The sequence below is a fragment of the Arvicanthis niloticus genome, chromosome 2, assembly GCF_011762505.2.
Source record: "Arvicanthis niloticus isolate mArvNil1 chromosome 2, mArvNil1.pat.X, whole genome shotgun sequence".
Taxonomy (NCBI): domain Eukaryota; kingdom Metazoa; phylum Chordata; class Mammalia; order Rodentia; family Muridae; genus Arvicanthis; species Arvicanthis niloticus.
In genome coordinates, this window is record NC_047659.1 from 77,577,914 (window position 1) to 77,598,265 (window position 20,352).

General features: G+C 47.8%; 1 protein-coding gene across 4 annotated transcripts in view; it reads left to right on the plus strand.

Moving 5' to 3' along the window:
- The first annotated feature begins 508 nt into the window (after positions 1-508).
- Positions 509-20,352, plus strand: part of Wt1 (WT1 transcription factor) — a 45,458-nt gene continuing 25,614 nt past the window's right edge. For 2 of the 4 annotated variants that reach the window (XM_076929371.1, XM_076929373.1), the window contains exons 1-4: positions 509-1,226; positions 6,674-6,796; positions 7,181-7,283; positions 17,002-17,079. In XM_076929371.1, coding sequence (XP_076785486.1) covers positions 788-1,226; positions 6,674-6,796; positions 7,181-7,283; positions 17,002-17,079 — 743 coding nt within the window. In that variant the 5' untranslated portion in view covers positions 509-787. Of the gene's footprint in view, positions 1,227-6,673; positions 6,797-7,180; positions 7,284-17,001; positions 17,080-18,028; positions 18,080-20,352 lie in introns of all 4 variants that reach the window. The other 2 variants (XM_034495579.2, XM_076929370.1) reach the window with 2 other exon arrangements.

A 20,352-nucleotide genomic window follows, 5' to 3' on the forward strand; every position in this document is an offset into this window, starting at 1 on the left:
CCTCTCAGAGCCCACCTGCCCCTCCCTTCACCCCACCCTCTCTGATTATCAGGCCCGATTCTTCTCCTACCTCGGTCCGACGCCGAGGGGACTCACTACTTACCTAGAGGGCCTTGCCTCAAGGCGCCTATACTCGGGAAGCAGGGGGAAAAGCTGGGGAAGCAGGAGGAGGCTTGCCATACAGGCCAGCTGAGAGCACGTGGCGGGCCAGAGAGGGGGGTGTCTCCGAGTTGAACTCTTCCTCGGGCCCGCCCCACGCCCCCGGTGCGAGCAACCCGGACTAGCAGCGCGCTTTGCTGAGCTTGGCTAGGGCTGCGGTGTGAATGGAGCCGCGGAGCATCCTGGCTCCTCCTCCTTCCCTGCTGCCGGCCCCTCTTATTTGAGCTTTGGGAAGCCGGGGGCAGCCAGGCAGCTGGGGTAAGGAGTTCAAGGCAGCGCCCACACCCGGGGCTCTCCGCAACGCGACCGCTTCCCGCTCCCCCTTTCCCTTTCCCGCCCTCCCTCCCACCCACTCATTCACCCACCCACCCAGAGAGAGGACGGCAGCCCAGGAATCCGGGCCCGCCGCCTCCTCGCCGCGATCCTGGACTTCCTCCTGTCGCAGGAGCCGGCTTCCACGTGTGTCCCGGAGCCGGCGTCTCAGCACACGATCCGCCGGGAGCCCGCGTGCTTTCAGCAGTCGGAGCAGCCTGGGGACCGAGGCCCTCGCAGCACCTGGGCCAAGTCCAGCGCCGAGAGTCCGCAGGATCGCAGGAGCGGAGGGCCGTCCGCATCCGAACCGCAGCTCATGGGTTCCGACGTGCGGGACCTGAACGCGCTGCTGCCCGCCGTGTCCTCGCTGGGCGGCGGCGGCGGCTGCGGGCTCCCTGTGAGCGGCGCGGCGCAGTGGGCGCCCGTGCTGGACTTCGCGCCTCCGGGCGCCTCGGCTTACGGGTCGCTGGGCGGTCCCGCGCCTCCTCCCGCTCCGCCGCCGCCTCCGCCGCCACCCCACTCCTTCATCAAACAGGAGCCCAGCTGGGGCGGCGCCGAGCCGCACGAGGAGCAGTGCCTGAGCGCCTTCACCTTGCACTTCTCGGGCCAGTTCACCGGTACAGCCGGGGCCTGTCGCTACGGACCCTTCGGTCCTCCCCCGCCCAGCCAGGCGTCCTCCGGCCAAGCCAGGATGTTCCCCAATGCGCCCTACCTGCCCAGCTGCCTGGAGAGCCAGCCCACCATCCGCAACCAAGGTAAGGATTCCGGGCAGCGCGACCTCCACTCGCGGTAGTGGCTCCGTGACCTGGTCCCACGCCGCTTCTCCCCTCCTCTGTTTCTTCCTGAGGCCAGTTCTTACCCAGTTGCCTTCCAATGGAATCTTGAAAGTAGCGGACAGGGGGTCTCTGTCAAATGCTAGTGACACTGCACCGCACCACCACCACCACTTACACACTGCTGAGCAGGACCCAAGGGTCCGGTAGTTCGCAGGACGCGGGAGGACATCTGGGGCCCTGGGGTGTCCTAGAGATTTCGGAACTCCACGGGAGGAGGAAGAGGGTATTGGTTGTAGCGTGCGACTCTACACCGGGTACAAGTCTGATACATAAGGCCTCACCAGGCGTTGACTCTTAGCCGTCTAGGGTAGACGGACAAGGTGGAGGACTCCGAGTGGGACTGACGTTCAGGGACCCCCTCTGTTACCTCTGACAAACCCAAAGAGCCGACCTGAAGACCTTCGAGCTCTCTCTCGTTAGGCTCTGGCTCATTCCGGGCTCACCTTAAGCTGTAAAGAGTTTTGGAATGAGAGATTAACACTTTGGGAGGACCTAGTCAGTTCCTAGTACCCTAGTACCTAGTTCCTAGTTCCCTAGTACCTTGCGGAAGAGGTTGTTGGGATCCCTCCTGGAGTCGGGCCGCCGGGATGGGAAAAACACCCTGGTTGGTCCGACTCCAACCGGTACCGAACCAAATCCCTGGAGTGAGACCGGGAAAAGGTGGCCTTCTTCCTTTCGGCGCCCCTTGGATGTTTCCTAGTCACGTACACTGAAGTTAGGCTGGAGAACGATTTCATAAGCCTTGGGATGTAGAAACAAGAAGAAGTTTATTGGCGGGTCTTCAGTCAATGTACCAGTCTATTTTTTTAACTCTCGCAGGAGCCCCGACATCTCTCTTTCTTTAGCGCCCCGGAAGAACGGTGGTTCCTGGGCTCCTGTCGTTTTCTTCGTTTGTTCTCATTTGATTCCTTTGCTGTTGAGAATCTAATTTCGTTTGAGTCGATGTTTTAGGAAAATCTTTACTGACATAGATGGCTTTTTTTTTTTTTTTTGGATCAAAATTTCTGATGTCCTTGGTTTGGGTGTTTCTGAAATGTGTGGGGGAGGGGGGAGGAGAGCCGCCTCCCGTTTGGGGAAGGTGCAGGAGGTGCCAAAGGGCTCTCTAGGGCCTTTTGCATCCAGCCTGGAGCACCTCGACCACTCGAAGCCCTAGCGAAACCGAAACCACTGAAGAACGGAACTCCTGGTCTTGAGGAGAAACCTGGAGCTCAACTCTGGGGGTCTCTCCGTTTTAGGTCTTTGATAAATGAAACTAGAGTTTTGAACAAGAAATGTTGGAGAAAGAGCTTGGTGCCTTTGCAGAGGCTCCCGGGTCGAGCCATCACTTTCTAGTAGGCAGGTGTTACCTTTGGCAACCCTTCAGGTCAGTTTGCTCGCCTCTAAGAGGAGAACTGAGATGGACAACCCGGAGTTTGGGTTAGGACAGAAGTTATAGGCCAAATGGGAGGAGACCTGACCAGAGTCTAAATACGGAACACACAGCCCGCCTAAACCTCCCTGGGTCAGAAAAGAAGCCACTGTCACCCATGTGTATGCCTTGAGTGAGCTTGCCTGATATTTGGAGAGGCTCACTGATCTACAACCCTCTGGCCAGCAAATACTAATGGGCCACCATCTTTCTGAGTCTTTCTAGGCTCTGTGTGAGCTTAGCATTCTGCACTTCGGGTCTTGTAGAAAAAAAAAAAAAACATAGCAGAAGGTGGGTGGGCTGAGAATTTAAAGCCGGAGGGCATTACCAGTACACTGGGGGTGGTGGTGGTGGGAGCATCCAGATTCTTCTGGAGTAGACAGGTTGGGCTGCTACAGAAGAAACCTTGGGAAATGAGGTGAAGGCAGCAGGTGAAGGCTCCCCATCAGACCCTGCTCTTCTCAAACCAAGAGAAGGCCGGTGGGGAGATGTCTCCTGTGTAGGGACGTACCCTGAAAGCGGGTTACTGTTAGGAAACTTACCTTTTTCTCTCCTAGTTAAAAGAAGTGGGTCCTGCAAGTAAAGCCTGTGGGCTTCCTTGGCTCCTGGGAGTCGAAGAGAGAAGTAAAGCTGCTTGCTCCCACCCCTCTACCCCTCAGAGCAACTAGGAGGGACCCTCAAAATCCGAGATTCTTTGAATATTCACTCCTTTTACTTTAGGGTTCCCTATGGATCCTTTCAACAGTACAGTTGAAAATACAACTACAGTTTGGGGTTTTTGATTCGGAGATGTTGTCAGCTGTCCCTGGAAAATGTGAAAATGGCCATCAGCTTGCTCGGACTCTATTGTCCAGAGGATTTGTTTGCAAGCCTGGGAGAGCAACTACGACACTCATTCCTTCCTTCCTTAGTTTCTTAAGGACATTCACCCCCACCCCCATTTCTTCTATAGCCGACACCACAATCTTCTAAACATTAATTTAGCAAAAAGCAAACTTTACTTGGTGGGGTGCAGTGGGGCTGTAGATTGAGACAGCTAAATGGCTGTAGTACTTCATAAGAAGCACTGAGATCCAAAGAGCCTAAATTCTGGGCGCCTAAATCCAGTCACTGGGAGAATAGGCTTCAAGAGGCAGAGGTAGGACTTGAATTCACATTTTCCTCTTATTTTCTCCCAGAATTTTGGCTCCATGGTTGAAATGAATTTCCTCTGCTCAGCCTAACAGGCCCTGAACTTATGAGTGTGAGACGGTTGGGAAGTCTGTCAGGACCCAGAAGTGGGGGTGAGGATTTTCCTAGTGTGGACCAATGCAGGGCTTGGCAGTCAGCTTCTGACTCCCGCCCCCACCTCCTACCCTGTAGTGCTCCTATCAGAGATAGCCTAGGCCCTGGGGATCTCTGCCCTGCTGGTGCGTGAGGGGAGACCAGTTGTGATGGGGCCAAAGGCGCCCCCCTCCGGTCATATCAAAGACTGTTGTTGGGTGGGAGTGAGGACTCCACCTATCCCTTGGCAGCTGGGTTTTCCGGAACACCTTCCTGGCCTTGCCTGCTGAAGGATCTCCCCCTCAGCTCTCCAGGGCCAGGCTGGGGCAGCCTGTTCCGGGCTCCTCCGCAGTGGAGGCAGGGGAGGAGAGCTCAGAGCCTTATTCTCCTTCCCGCAATGTCAAGGTTGCTCTCCCTTCCCTGGTCCAGATAAACCGTGGGAAAGTGGCTACCTTGGCTGCGAGGGCCTCTCCCCCTGAGGCCCGAACAAGAAGCCTTTGAACACTGAAACTTCGCGAAGTCAGCAATCTCTCTGCCGGCCCCCACTCCCGCTCTCCTGAGATGGGCTCAGTCCTCGGGTACAGCGGGTTCCTAATCAGCCCGAGTTCAGATAAGCTTCTAATTAAAAGAGCTCTCCCTCCGATCTCGCTGCGTTCTCTGCTGCCCCTCCCAGAAGACCCGAGGGAGGGGCTCAAGGCTGCGGCTCCCGGCCGTGGTTTGCGGGTCTCATCTATGAGAAGGCGGGTACGAAGCCTTGCCGGGTGCCCCCTTCCTCGAGCCGGAGTTCCGGGCTGCGGAGCCGAGGTCCCTGGCGTGGGAGCTGCAGCCCGGGCACCAGCAGCTCTGGTTACCAGTGGCTGAGCAGCGGGTCTGAGATTGTGCGTGGCCTGAGATCATTGGCTACTCGGTTCAGGAATGGAGAAGGGTTCGTTTAGAGAAAATTTCTTTATTGTTCTCCCTCCTTCCCCTCTTTTTTTTTTTTTGTTTGTTTGTTTGTTTAAGGACTCTTCCACAAACTCCGTATTTCTGCTGGGAAAACTCGGGTGGGTGCCTGCACCCATATTTCGTTTGTAAGCTGTAGGCCTCAAGCAAAGCCAGGCCTTGTTTCTCAAAAAGAAGATTCTGGAAGGCTACATGTACTTATTAATCCACAGCCAATAGTTATTAGGGTTGAGGGTTGTCTTTCCTCACTTCAGAAGCAGAGAAACTCAGGGCTCATCCAGGTTGAAAAGCTGGCTGATGCCTCAGTCACTAACCAGCGTTCTCCCGGGCATTCAAGCCTTCCCCAGCGTACAACTTGGTAATTCCCATGGTACCCTATTTCACCCCTTCACTGTAAAACACCACAAGCGGTATCGTGCATTGACTGCGCCAGAGTAACCCTTTTGTTTGGGCAGTGGATGTCCCCTCTGTATTTTGAAATTGGAGATAGCTGGCCTGCTGTCCCTGTACTGAATGAATGGTCTCAGCAACCTCTTACTGACTGAAGGAGCTCGATCTCGATCGAGCAACTGGTGGGTAAAAGCATCATATGACATAACTGAATCTCCAAAGAAACCAGAAATTTCCACTTCAGGTGGGCATTTTATTCTACTTAGGCCCCTAGAATTTATTGGGATTTAGAGACTTCACAGTAGGAAGCCACTGGGGCTACAACGTTGGCCCTGACGGGAGGGGGATTAGCCACTCTGTGAGGGTCAGCTCTCATTTGCATTTTATCCCGTAAGTCCTGGCTCCCTCTTCTAAGCCTCACCAAGACCGGAGGAGGAGGCCCTGCCCCAATTAAGTCTCTAGACTGATCCTCAAGATGCCCCCTTCCACACCAACCTGAGCTTTGGCAAAACAGGTGGGGAATGTGTTCATAGAAACTTAGTAACAATATCATGAAAGAATAGGATTTTCAAGACCCCGATTTTCCAGACTTCACGTTGATTTTCATGCATTTGAGAGATAGGGGAGATCACCAGCCTCAGCTTCTCAGCATGGAAACTGAGGCAAGGGGCTCAGATGTTGCTACACAGGGATAAGTAGGGACAGTATCCTGACCTGTAGGGCAAGATTCGCCCTAACTGGAAGGGTCCTTTCCCCGACCTCCGCCCCTAAAAGCTTTCCTAAAGGCTTTGGGTGTCTTGGTGTCTGGCTGTGCAGTCCAGAGAGGTAACATGCCCTGGTAATTACTCTGTCCATTTAAAGCGCAGACCGTTGAACTGGCTCAAAGTAATTAATGAAAGTTGGTGCGCGGGTCCTTGATTTACAGCCCCGAGTCAAAGCGGGGTCAGCGGAGGAAACCCAGTCCTCTGGGCCGAGCCGCCCCAGCGGGAGAGCCATGGTGTTGTTTGTTTTTAAGAAAGACAGTTTCTCCGCCAGGCGGGCGACGGTTTTTACACCCAACTTGCTGGAGGCTCTGTTCAGCAATGGAAGACAGGCACAGAAGAACTGGGAAAAGCCGGGAGTTGGAGATTTTATTTGGGGAAAAGGATGAGATTAGTTCCCACCACAGAGTTTAGTCCCTCGCTTCAAGCCTGAAGTCCTAGAAGGCTGGGGTGGTGGTGGCAGGGGTGGTAGAGGACGGCTCTACTGATGATGCGAATTTGGAGATTGGGTACCCGCTACCATTTTGGTTTGAGTCCTGCCAATGCCCCTGTTTTTTCAGGAACCTAATTGACTTTGTGCTTTTCTCCTGCCGCTTCTTCAGGATACAGCACGGTCACTTTCGACGGGGCGCCCAGCTATGGCCACACGCCCTCGCATCATGCGGCGCAGTTCCCCAACCATTCCTTCAAACACGAGGACCCTATGGGCCAGCAGGGCTCGCTGGGTAAGTGAGTGGGAAAGATGCGGGTCTTTACCGGATGCCCCCATCTATATTACCACATCCTATCAGAATCTTCAATCCCTAGCAAGCTGAGGAAGCCGGTGGAGACATTTAAAGGGCCCTTAGAAATACTAGCTTGTTTTACCCTATTTGAAAGATCGAATCTCCTTTCGAAGTTCAAAATATGCTAAGGAAAAACGCCCCTCAAGCAAGGCTACCAATGCCAGAGTGAAGGCAATGCAACCTAAAGTGAGGAAGTAGTCCTTGAGTTGAGGCGGCCTCGCTGTCACACAGCTGGCGCCAGACCTCACTGGCTCAGCACGCTACCCCCTGCACCAGAACTCCTGCCCCGACTCTCAGTCACTGCTGCCCTTGACTCTCTGGCAGGCGAGCAGCAGTACTCAGTGCCACCTCCGGTGTATGGCTGCCACACCCCTACGGACAGTTGCACCGGCAGCCAGGCCCTGCTCCTGAGGACGCCCTACAGCAGGTAAGAAAATGCGGAGCACTGCGACTAGGTCCTGGAAATCCAGAAAGTGCACGTGAGCCTGACCTCGGGATGTCGCTGACAACGCGAGGCAAAAGAGGTCTTTTTTTGGACCCAGACACTCAAATTAAAGCAGGTGGCTTGGGTTATTGCTTTGCATATAAATGAAGAGTGTTGTGTTTGAAGATAAGGGAACTGCTGCTTTGAAGGGTTATTTCTTCGTTTTCTTTTTTTTTTTCGAGACAGGATTTTTTCTGACTGTCCTGGTAGTTGTTCTGTAGATCAGTCTGGCCTCGAACTGAGGAATTCGCTTGTCTCGGTCTCCAGAGTGCTGAAATTAAAGGCATGAGCCACCATGTCGGGTCATGAGCCCTTTAACTTGCCCCGGACCAAAAAAAAAAAAAAAAAAAAAAAAAAAAAAAAAAAAAAAAAAAAAAAAATCACTCCAACCCCGTCTTTCTAGTTAAAAAGTTAAAAGCCTTCCGTGTCAACTGACCACACAGGCCAAACTACTTAAACAGTGGGCCTCCTTCCCCTCACCTTTGCCCTCTAGAGTTTTGGCCCGTGGAAGTGTTTTGTTGACATGTTTTGTGGCTGCCCTGTGTGCGCTTTGAGGCCTTTGCCCGAGTGGATGAACATGGAGATGTCTGCGCAGGCACGCAAACCCTTCTTGTTCCCGGGAGAAGGAAGTTCTTTTTTCCTCATTTAATCTCTGCTCCCTCCCCCTTCTCTGGTCTCTAGTTCCACTCTCCACCTTTTCTTCCCCAAATTTATTCTTCAACTTTGGGTGAACTTGGCGGGCATCCCGCGTCGCAGATAGTTGCTTAGTAACTGCGAGGCACACACACCGGTCCATGACAGGCTGGAAGGTGCTGCGCGCCTTGTCTTGGCTGCAGAGGATTGGGTGCACGTTACCTCACCGCTCGCTCACTTCCCCCCTCCTCCCTCCCCGTACTATGGGGATCCTGACACCGACTGCCCCAAACCCATTCCCATCCTCCCGCCCCTTGACTCCGGGAGGCTGACGTCAAGGGAAGGAGGTAGTGAGGTAATGAAGGAAGGAAAAGCGTCTGTCATGGGAGATTGGGTGGGGGAATGACCGCGCCTGGGGGACCTCCAGTCCCTGAGGTGGAGGAGGGGAACGTTCTTGCTGTAGACACCGGAGCCTGCAGTGTAGCAACCTAGGGCCTCAGGTGCATTGACCCTGGGGCTGGTCTTTCACTCCCATCATGGTATCGAGGCATAAAGCCCGGTCTCCTCTAATTTTGCCTCTCTGGAGTGCTCTCACTTCGAAAACGTTTCTATTTGATGTGAAAAATCCATCCTATCTAATCGAATCTTGGATTCCGCAGCACTTTTTCTTCAGGCAGGAGAGAGCACAAGGAGCAGAAAGGGACATATGCATTTCTCTCCTCCTTATCTAGAAAGTGGTCCTGGGCGAGCACTGCAGAGCCAGCGTGCTATCCGTGCTATCCGGAGGCCAGTCTGAGTGGGGCCAAATCACCAGAACAAGCACAACAGTGGCGTGCACTCACGGTGGAAGCCTCTTCCCTTTTGGGGAGTGGTGGCAGCAGCCACAGACATCCTTCCTGTCTATTGCTAGAGTGTCATTGCTGTTATTCTAGTAGCTATAAGTGTGTGTTTGTGTGTGTGTGTGTGGGGGGGGGGCTCTGGAACAGTTCCTGGTGTGAAGGCCTTGGTCCCCTCAGTCAGGAAGAGCTTGGTGTGGGAGTGGGCATTGTTGAGATGGGGCCTGTACCTTCTTGGAAGCTGGGGACTGGCAAGATATAATAGTCTCTCTCTCTCTCTCTCTCTCTCTCTCTCTCTCTCTCTCTCTCTCTCTCTGTGTGTGTGTGTGTGTGCCCGTGTGTGTGTGTGTGTGTGTGTGTGTGTGTGTGTCTGTGTGTGTCTGTCTGTCTCTGTCTCTCTCTGTGTGTGTCTGTCTCTGTCTCTCTGTCTCTCTGTTTCTCTCTCTCTCTCTCTCTGCATGTGTGTTTGTCTGTCTGTCTGTGTGTATACGCACATGCACACTCTATAATGCTTATTCCCTTTCTGCCAAACCTTGACCAGTACTGAGAAGGGGATCCATCAGAAGGGCTGAGCTGCCACTAGAAGATATCTTGGATAAAGTGATCACAATCTATGATTTAGTATCATTTTTCCAAACGAAGTTGCCATTGTGGATTTTTGATTTGGGGAGATTCTGTGATGGAATGTGATGTTGGGATGAATCTATGGTTAATCTCGGGATGGGAATAAAGTCGTTCTGATTGTTAGGGATTTTGTCGCTGGGGCCTTCAGTGTGCTGAGCACCCCTCTACCACTGGACTATATCACCCTACACCGAGATCATATTCTGTATATGAAGCACACGTGTTTTTCTAGCCCAGCTTCTGACTGACCATGGTTGAAAGCGATTTTGTCAGAGTCACCTTGCATAAATATTTGCTTATCCTTTTATTCTTTCTATGACATTCCAAGACTTGCTTTGGCCTTATTTTTAACACCGATTTCCTAAAAACATGTAGCTTTTCTAAGTAAAAACACAGCAAGACCAGCTGTGACTTCTGTAGGAAGAGAGATTGCTCCCTTGAAGCATTCATGTACATCTCTGATGCTTGCTTTAGATTCACAGTATTGGTGACCCCTTTTCCAAATACACATAACTTTCCAAAGGAATGGTGAGGGCAAGTGTGCTAAGGTAACATACTTCTCTGTTTCTAAAAACATTTGAAATTTGTTTAATCCCTCCCGTGAATGTAACCTTTAAGTAGCAGGGAGAACGAGAGCAACGTCAATTACTGCATGGCTCAGCTTCCGGTTTTAGACGGTCAGTGGTGGGGTTACTCACTGGCCCTTGGCTTGGTACCTTTTCCCTTCTCAAGTTGGGAGCACCTTGGGGGGAAAGACTTGCATGTATTTTGTCTGCTTTGCTGCACTTGATACCCTGAGGCACACTCTTCTGATGCTTCCCCCAGTACAGCCCCCTCTTCCCTTTGTCTCCCCAGGCTTGAGATCTACTGTCATTCTCTAGCTTGTGACACAGAAATTCTGCACCTCTGGCACTAAATAAGCAGAGTATTAATGTGAGTGTGCTTTGAAGAAAGTCTCAAAATGTCGGCTCTTTTGTCCCCACACCATCTTCTGTCTCCAGTAGCCTGCTTAGCTCACCCATTGACCTTACCATCTGTGGAGTAGATGCCATAATTTCCATCTTACTGATGAGGAGGTAAGCTTAGAAACTTGAGGAAGAGAATCCAAAGGCCATTTTTACTCTGAACACGAGTGACTCTGGACATGCCCTTTTCCATGCCAGGATCTTTTACAGATAAATAGTGAGTGCAAATGCTTGCGTAGACCTCTCATGTGTCAGGTGTCAGTGTAAAATACCTTATGGGTAGTGACATATTGGATCCACATCACTATCCCTTGAGGTGGGCAAAGGGTTGTCACCTCCATTTTACAAAGGAAGAAACTGAGAGGTAATGCTCCCCCAAGTGGGACATGATAAGAAATATTTTGGATTAAAGTTCAGATAGTGAGGCTCCAATTCATCCCTCAACTCTCTGCACCCCTCCCTCTCACACAGCTAAGTGCCATTCTCTGGGGATTATCTTATTACCTCCCATAGTGGCAGAAGTCCATTTACTCACACCTCCTATAGAGAGTGCTATGGGCAGTGTTTTCCCTGGTGGGTTTTGTCAAAAGCAGTTTTCTCCAGGCTCCTTCAGCTTCATCTTTACCATCAGACATCTAGCATTGGGGTGATGCTCAGTACAGTAGAAGCCCCTTAAAGACTTCTGGAGTACAGATCACTCTTCTCATCTGTGAGGTTCTGGGAGACTTACAGGCTTACACTTTTTTTGTGTGTGTGCTTGCTCAGAAGCAAGATCTCAGGGAAGAGTGAACCACATGATCTCTCAGAGTGAAAGGCATAATGAAGTCCAACCTCACTCAGCAGAACCCATTGCAGTTTCTTTCCAGACAAGGCAGCTAGCTGGGCAGTGCTTCCAGGTCTCACTGTTTGGCTCTTCTGCTTGCTAACCTATTCCTACGGTAGAAGCTGCCACCCTGTTACAGCATGGGGCGAGCCTCACAGCTACTTTGAAAAGTGCTGGGCACTGTGTGAAGTAGATTTCTGTTTGTACTGTTTGTTTTTCACTGTAGGTTTTTTTTTTTTACTTATCCTTTTGCTTTTCTATTAGCTTTATATATCATATGTCTTTCTTTTTAAAAGTTATATTTATTTGTTTTAGGTGTATGGTGTTTTGTCTGCATATACAACCCTGTACCATGTACATGCAGTGACTAAAAGAGGGTGTCACATCCCCTGGAAGTAGAATAGGTGGTTCCGAGCCTCTGGTGGGTTCTGGGAATTGAACTCTGGTCTTCTAGAAGAGCAGCCAGCGTTCTTAATAGGCAAAGCTATCTCTCCAGCCCACTGGGTCTCAACCTTCCTAATGCTTTGACCCTTTAATACAGTTTCTCATGTTGTGGTGACCTGCCCTCACACCATAAAATTATTTTATTGCTATTTTGTCACTGTACTTTTGGTACCGTTATAAATTGTGATGTAAATATCTGCTCTGCAGGTCCACAGATCGAGACTCGCTGCTCCAGCCCATAGCCTTACTTGGCTTTATTTAGCTGTGCTGCAGGCTTAAGTGAGAAGATCTTCTTTTGTTCCATGTTTGCTCTTTAGCAGATAGCACTACTCCAATTTAAAAAAAAAACACAAATGAAAACAAAAACAAAAAAGCTTTATGTTAAAAATATTTTAACAGAATGTTGATGATTCTCTAATACTTCTGTGTTCAGTAGAGCCCCTGACCTGTAGACCAACCACCTTAGAATTTCTGTGGAATTTTGGAAGCTGTAGATCAAAGAGAGATATCCATGGCTTACCAAGTGGACTGGGATTCAATTAAGTCATAAATTAGACAGCAGGTGTCCTCAAAATAAAATTACCATTCATTTCACCTGTCTTCCTTTGGGAAACCATGTGCATTGTACAGTATATTTTTATATAGTACAAACTTCTGTTCATTTCTGACAGAGCAGGCAGAGGTAGAAGGTCTGAAGTGGTATCCAGGGTGGTGGGCCATGTTATCAAAGCCACAGGCTTAAACTGAACCCGTATCCAGGGAGGGGGAAAAATCTAGTCCCAAATATTCCTGTAACTTGTATGCCAAGCAAGTGTTTGTTATTAGAAATAGAATCCCCAGTGGGTTTTCCTTTGGTTAGCTGGTGAGCTTGAGAGCAAGTACAATACCAAGAGAGAGACTATGAAACAATTATTCACTGCAGCCTGCTGGGCAGAAAGTTCAGGGCAGTCAGCCTCCACAGTACAGGCAGGCACCATGGAGGGAGGATCAGTGCAGAACAGGCTCTGTGGAAGTCTGTCCACATGCGCCTTGCTTAAGGGGTAGAGGAGAGGCCATGGAGACCTCTCCCTTGGTCCAGTGCTGGACCATGGAAGTAGAAGTCTTTATCTCAAAGTTTCACCACTGATGATGCTGGGTGTCTCCACTTAAAAAAAAACAAGACAACAACACAAAACAAACAAAAACAAACACTGTCTTTCAGTCCCATGGGAAGCTCTACCTCTGCTGAGATTCTCTTTGCCCAGCCACAGACGCAGTGGCGGAAGAGACCGTGATCTCTAACAAGTTAGTTAGAGGAGTCTGACAAGACCCTTTCTCCCTTGTTCTACTGAATGTAGTAAACACATTTACAAATGAAAACGTGCAGGAGTCTACTGCATTTGAAGAGTGGAGGAGTTCTGGTCTAGATAATAATGGAGTTTTTTTCCCCCCTTCCTTTCTTTTGTGTAGAGGTCAAGAACACAGTAATTCTGCAATCCAGGCCAAAACAAACTATAAGATCTACTACTGATTTCCTTTCAAGCTCCCCTTTTGCTGGGACTGACTTCCTTTTATTTAACTCCAACTTGCATTAATCCCAGCTATAGAAGTTTCTTTCTTCTCTCGCTTGCCTCTGACTTCAAACATTTTTTACATAGGAAACAAGTGACTTAAAAAAAAATCTACTTAGAAATATAAAGACCATCATGGCTTTGGGACTATATTTTGGCAGCCTGTAGCTTTAGAGTCCACTTCCGACCAGGCAGAGCTTAATGGTTGGAGCTGAAATGTCTACGTGACCACTGGGTCTGCCTTGAGCCAAACCACCTGCTTATCTGATCCCTTCTGGGGATGAGGTGGTGGACACCGCCGACACCATGTCCTTTAATAAGCAAATGCTTCGTTTGCCGGAGGTCAGTGTTCCCTGAGAGATGCTGCCTCTTTCTGCAGGCTTCCATGATGAGAGCTGGGTGTTGAACGATTGCCCAAAGAGATCAGAATCTGATGATGGGGTGATCCAGTGTTTTTAGCTCACACGGACATTCTGCCCTCTGTGCAGCTATTGTTGCCCCTGTTGGCTTTAGAGAAAAAGCCCTGCCATGCAGCCAGCCCACTGAAGCCACTGGCTAAGGAAACCCACTAGTAGCTTGGAGATTTCTTGCAATCTCTTCTCTCTCAATTAGTCTCCCTACCCTCCCTCTTCTGAAGCTCTACAGCTGAGATATCAGAACAACCAAAGCATTGGGAGGTCAGTCACCTGACAGAGGAGGATGCACTATCCTAAGCCAGTAGGAGAGGATACAACAGGCATCTTGCATCCCTGCAGCTTCCAGGAGTCTCTGATCCTGGTGTGCCTTTGGGTGTCTTGTCTTCTCCTTCAGATTCACTCTATATTGTTATTATATAAATGATAGCATAGGTTCAGCTGTTGAATCATGCCCAGGAACCTCTAAAAAAAGGCAGGGAAGAGGGCCATCAGTCATTCTAGCACCAGGTACCCGTTTGCATCCCAGTCATTGTCTGACAAATGGGGGTGATGACTTCATGAAGTTGGTGGGAGTGATACCCAGAATGTGCAAATGTGCCAGATAAAATTTGACAGGTTATAAGACTGTGTTCTCCCTATACCATCTTAGGAGAGCCATTACGAGCATCAAGCTCCTTGAGCCTTACAATATCCCTAGAAAATGAGACCAAGATTAATTTTCTCATTTGACAGATGTGAAATCTGAGGTACAGAGAGCGGAACAATAATTTGCTCAGATTTTCATAGACTCAGAACATAGTCCCGTTGATTCCTATGGGTCTCTATAGAGAGAGATCACAAGGAGAAAATATCTTTTCAAAATTAGTAGTAGTATTTAAAAATTATCGTGATGTTATAGTGAGAGTATGATTACTGTGTAAATGACAGTGAGAACTAGGCTTAGATGCCAAGTGCTTCCAAAGGGGGAAGCACATGCCAAGTTCCACTCATAAATACCACTGTCTAGTTGAAACATAGTGGAAGCCGTATGTGCATATGAAATGTACTAGTAGCCACATTAAAATAAGAAAAAAAAAAGCTTGTTTTAAAACACTGTACTTAACCCAGTATAACCCAAGCTTCCTCTCAGTGAGGCTCTATTTCCAGTGTCCAATAGCCCCACATAGATAGTAGTTGCCATTTTGAACAATGTAATACAGAGTTTTTTATTAAATATCCTGTAGGAAGACACACATGTATGGTATATACGTTCTTATTTGAGAAAATTCTTTCTGGGGATCAAGGAAGTGCATTTAAAGATACTTGTCTTTGAGATCCTTTGGTATCACGCAGCTAGGAGTCTTTAGGGCCGAGCATTCAGTTTTAGACAGTCTCTAAATGTAAGCTTAGGTATTTGGGAATCGTTCATTCATCAGTATGCATCAGCCTCTGTCACTCACCCTTGAAAATGACCATGTTCTGAGTCTTACATAAGAATTAAATCAGTCCAGAGAGACCCCACATCCCAAGGGGTCCCAGGAAAATTGTCAACTGCAGCTCAGTGATTTTAGTTGGTGAACAATTTTTTAAAAATCAGTGACAAAAATATAGAGCTCCCCGGGGGATACAGGGCCTGTTGGCTAAGATGAGTGGCAAGATTAATAAGGGATTGCTTGATGAAAAGGCACAGGAGAACAAAAACCAGTGGAGAGATTGTGGAGGAGGCCACTTATTAATGAACTGTCAGCCCAAAGAAAGTTCAAGAAACTCTGCTGTGGTAAATGCAGCAGGCTGGCACTTCTAATAAAAGTTGGGGTCTTTCAGGAATTAATTACATCAGCCTTACAGAAGGAATTCGTGGAATTGCGAAACACAGTGGCACAGACCAGCACGGGCTGCCTGCCGCTGCAAATGGAGAAGCTCCAGGAGAAACTAATCTTTTTTCCCTCCATTGATATGCAGGATATTGTGGTAGCATAATAACCAGTCAGACCCAGGGATGAACGATGGGCCCAGATACACACTGACTAATGAAGCTACACATACTTGGACTTTGAAGTTGGTTTATTTTTCATATGCAAAAATTTCCTCCTGGAAGCCGATTTCTTCCTCAGCCCGTGTTCTGGCTTTACAGAGTTCTAAATAATTTGCAGAGAGATTATAGAGAGTCAGATGGGCCCTTCTGTTATTTATCAAGCAAGGTTGAGAGCCAGCATGCACAGTATTCAGTGATTCAGAGCGCTGTGATTTCTGTCACCTCTCCACAAGTTCCCAGTTCCATTCAGTTGGCCCTGAAAACTCTTTCTGAATTAAAAACTCCAATTGCCTGTGCCAGATGAAGCAACAGAAAGGAATGTCGGGACAAGACAGGAGATTGTCCAGGATTTGTGATCTGGTATCACGCATTAGGTAGCGAATGTTTCTTATCTCTGCTCACTTCTGCCTTGGAGGTAGGGTGAAAATTTTCTTCTGTAATACGTTTAGACGGAAGGTTACCAGACAAGCCATTAATCTCTTGAGCCACAGATTTCACAATTAACCCTTTCAGTTCTGCCCTAAATGCCTTCCTAATAGGGCTTGGTCACTGTAGATTTCTGGCTATTGATTTATGTGTTAGTAGTGAGAGACAGACTGGAAAGAGAGCAGCTCTTGATTGGCTTACATGGAGGTATTTTTTCCCCTTTGAAGTATTAATGTAAAATAATGGGCTGTTAAAATTTTTTTTTAAAAACCTCAATGGACTTTCACTAGGATTATAAAATAGATGCAGAATTATTTCTCAGCTGTGAGCTGAGATTGCCCTGTTTCTCTTGGATATCACATCTGTGGGTATTAGCCCATTCGTCACCCATCACTCTGACCTTTCGGACTCTCATAATCCACATGATACTTATCCTTCTGGTTAAACAAATGTAATGGCCCTTTCACGAATAATTAATCTGCTGTCAGTTTCCTCTCAGCTTTGGGCTTTTAACTTTACTGTTGTCCAGCCTGTGCTACTTTACTGTTGAGCTGTCCAGCCTGTGCTACTTTCCAAAGCCTTACTCCCTCTACCTCTTCCCTCCAAGGTTTACTATCTTGTTAGAAACTCCAACGTTCATGATTTGAGGTTTTTTTCTTTAACAACTAGATTGTTCCCATTTCTTGTGCAGTGTGTATGAGTTTGTGTGTGTATGTGTGTGTATATATGTGCATATGTGTATGTATGTGTGTGTTATCTCTGTGTGTGTAAGTGAAGAGATTGATGGTATGAAATGAAAATCACTTCAGATTCACATATTCATTATTTTAGAAGGCATGTGCTATAAAGTAAAAACTTCATTTCACTTAAAGAGACAGTTCTGTCCTTGCCTATGTGTCCATGTTTCTAACTGTGGATGTTTTTCCGCAGTGACAATTTATACCAAATGACCTCCCAGCTTGAATGCATGACCTGGAATCAGATGAACCTAGGAGCTACCTTAAAGGGGTAAGGAACCTGTTTAAATCATTTTCAGGATATTTATAGTTTCTGAAGGGAGAACAGGTCTAGGCCTAGGAAGGGGGCCCTAGCCCACAGTGGCACATGGAGACTTTCCTCCCCCTCCCGGCAGGAGAGGCATGCTTAATATTAAATTTTCAAAAATGTAAATGCGATGTTTTTGCCTGGACCAAGGGAATGCAGAGTTTTGGGAACCCTTAGTGTGCCCTTTCTTTGTTGAATGCTTTTAGAATTCTTCGAGGTTGTGCCCATGAAACTTGATTGAGTGCTTATGTTTTGCTGGTGCTATCACAGATGTTAACCATTGCACTGTCTTATCAAGAAACACTTTGCATGTACAAAGTCTACAGTTTGCACTGTATCGGTGTGGTGCTGATTTGAACAGTCTGAAGTTAGATGTGTCCGCTCCTGGTTGCACTGACCAGGAGTCAGTGTTCACACAAGATATACAGGCCCTGTAGGGAAGAGCTGTTGCCAAGATGTACAGAGCTTCTCTTTGCACCTAAAAACAAGCAAGGAAGTCAGGAGGGGCTGGTTTTCAGCAGCCAAGGAGCTCCTGTGTAGTTTCTAACAGGTCTGAGGAGATGACGTCAGGTGCTCTTCTAGGCCACCTTGGCTTCCTAATAGGCTTCTGGAATCCAGGCACTGTCACTTGTGTTGAAGACGAATTGATACATCCTACAGAGTCAAACCACTTCCCAAGTTCCCATCCGGTCAGTGGGAGAGCTTGGGTTCTAAGCCCAGATCTGATTCCAAAGCTCAGTCTCTGTCCAGCCTTTCTCAGGGTTCCTTTGACACCAACCAGTGTGACTGGAGGCATATTTCAGAGCTCTTGACAAGGCATTAGCTTCAGAACTTCTGACTGGATTCTGGGTGCCAGGGGCTTGTCGGGACCGTGCGTCCTCTGTTCTCCATTCCTACTTTTCTTCTCTTCTAGAATGGCTGCTGGGAGCTCCAGCTCAGTGAAATGGACAGAAGGGCAGAGCAAGTGAGTGGACAATGGCTTTGTTGACTGACATCTGGGGCAACGCAGGAGTTAGGCCTGACATGGGGGTTAAGGGTAGTTGGAGGGCACAGAGGAAGATCTGCCTACCCCTACCTCTGCCCTCTTCTTGTTTGCTGTAGACTTATCACTGTCCGCATGGAGTTGGTGATATTTTTCTCATCAACATCCGTGCTAAACAGGTTTTAAAAAAAAAAATCCACGCAGCAGGAAGCCTGCTTGTTCCCTTGTTTCACAGAGCACTCTGTGGCGTCCAATGTGTTCTTTGTAGCTCAGTCAGGTCTTTGAGTCTGGGTTTACTTAACCTTGCATTTCTCCATAGATTTCCATTTACCATGACTCAGGGCAGATTTGGCAACAACACACGTCTCTACTCTTTCTTAAGCTTCTCCGTCAGCCTCAGAGCTACACTCGGGGGCCTTTCTGGAGCTGTGTCTTGATTTTGTTTTCTTTGCTTACACACCAGGACCTGCCTTCGTCTTCCTTCCTTTGTTGGTTCTGTCCTCCTTACTGGATCTCCTTCAGCAGAGTCACTTTTTGTCGTCTGAGACCTGCCCCTGTTCTTCAAACTGTCTGCCATTTTATCTAAGTATCTCTCCCGTTCTGTGGTTCTGAAAACAAACCAAACAAACACCTCTATAATTTTGAAATGCGTCTCTCTCTATTTTCATTAACTTTTCTTAATTTTTTGAGTTCTACCTTCCACCATACAGAATTTGGTAATTCTCCCCAGATGACATGCCACAGAGTGTGATTTTAAAGTAAGCACTTCGTTTTAATTTTAAAATAGTCTTCATGCCAAAATACAGGTTTCATGATTTGTTTGATCCCAAAAATTATAGATAAAGAATCTTGGTTTGAATCTTTCCACAGTTGAGACAATTTTGATATCTTTTTATTTACTCTGTTATTTATTTATTTATTTTTTTTGACATAGAGTTTCACTTTGTAACCCTGGCTAGCCTGGAACTCCCTGCGTAGACCAGGCTGGCTAGGAACTTACAGAACTACCTGCTTTGGCTCCCAAATATGACACCATGTCTGGACTAGATTGGGAATCTTAAAGGACTCATCTGTGTAAAATGTATCGCTTGACAGGAGTTGGAAGTTGTATCATCAGGATGAAGCTAAGGGTGATTGGATCACTTTTATATATATTAAAACAGAGACGAGTTTTTCATGAATTCATCTCTCTCTTTCTTTCTTTCTTCCTTTCTTTTTTCTGTTTGTTTTTTTTTTTTTTTTTTTCGAGACAGGGTTTCTCTGTGTAGCCCTGGCTGTCCTGGAACTCACTCTGTAGACCAGGCTGGCCTTGAACTCAGAAATCTGCCTGCCTCTGCCTCCCAAGTGCTGGGATTAAAGGCGTGCGCCACCACTGCCCGGCAAATTCATCACTTTTGTCTTGGAAAAAACAGTTCTGACATAAAAATGGATTTCTTGAATACTGACTTCATTTGGAGTGCTGTGTGAAAGGATTCTTCTTCTGTGATGAGAAACAATGACAATTGGACTCATAATTTTAAGAAAGAAGGCACTATTCACACATAACTCATACAAATGTCAGTTTTTAAAAAATTTAAATAGCATGTACCTCAGATTGAACCCTTGTTTTCTACCCTGGAAGAGATTACTTTTTATTTAATTTATTTATTCATTCATTACTTTATTTATTTGAGATTTATTTTATTGGCCTGGTAACATCTTTAATCCCAGCACTCAGGAGGCAGAGGCAGGTGGATTTCTGTGAATTTGAAGGCATCCGGGTCTACAAAGTGAATCCAGGACAGCCAGGGCTATGTAGAGAGAGAGAGAGAAAGACCTTGTCTCCCACATTCCCTCCCACTCCAAAAACTATTTTATTTTATGGCTGCTTTGCCTGCATATATGTCTATGCACCATATGCTTATGGTGCACGCAGAGGCCAGAAGACAGCATTCGATTTCCTGGAACTGGTGTTACAGATGTTTGTGAGTTAGCACATGGGTGGTGGGAATTAAATACATGCCCTCTGGAAAGAGTAGCTAGTGCTCTTAACTGCTGAGCCATCTCTGCAGCCCCTCATTACCTATGTTTGAGTTTCCTCATGTCCTTTGGGATCACATTGCTTTGATCACCTTGAAGAGGAGATTCCTGCATTTCAGTTTCAGTTAGAAAGAAGGTTCTTTGTGAAGCCTCTTTCCTTTCTTTCCCCATAGACAAATAGAATTCAGTGTGTGTGTGTGTGTGTGTGTGTGTGTGTGTGTGTGTGTGTGTTGCAT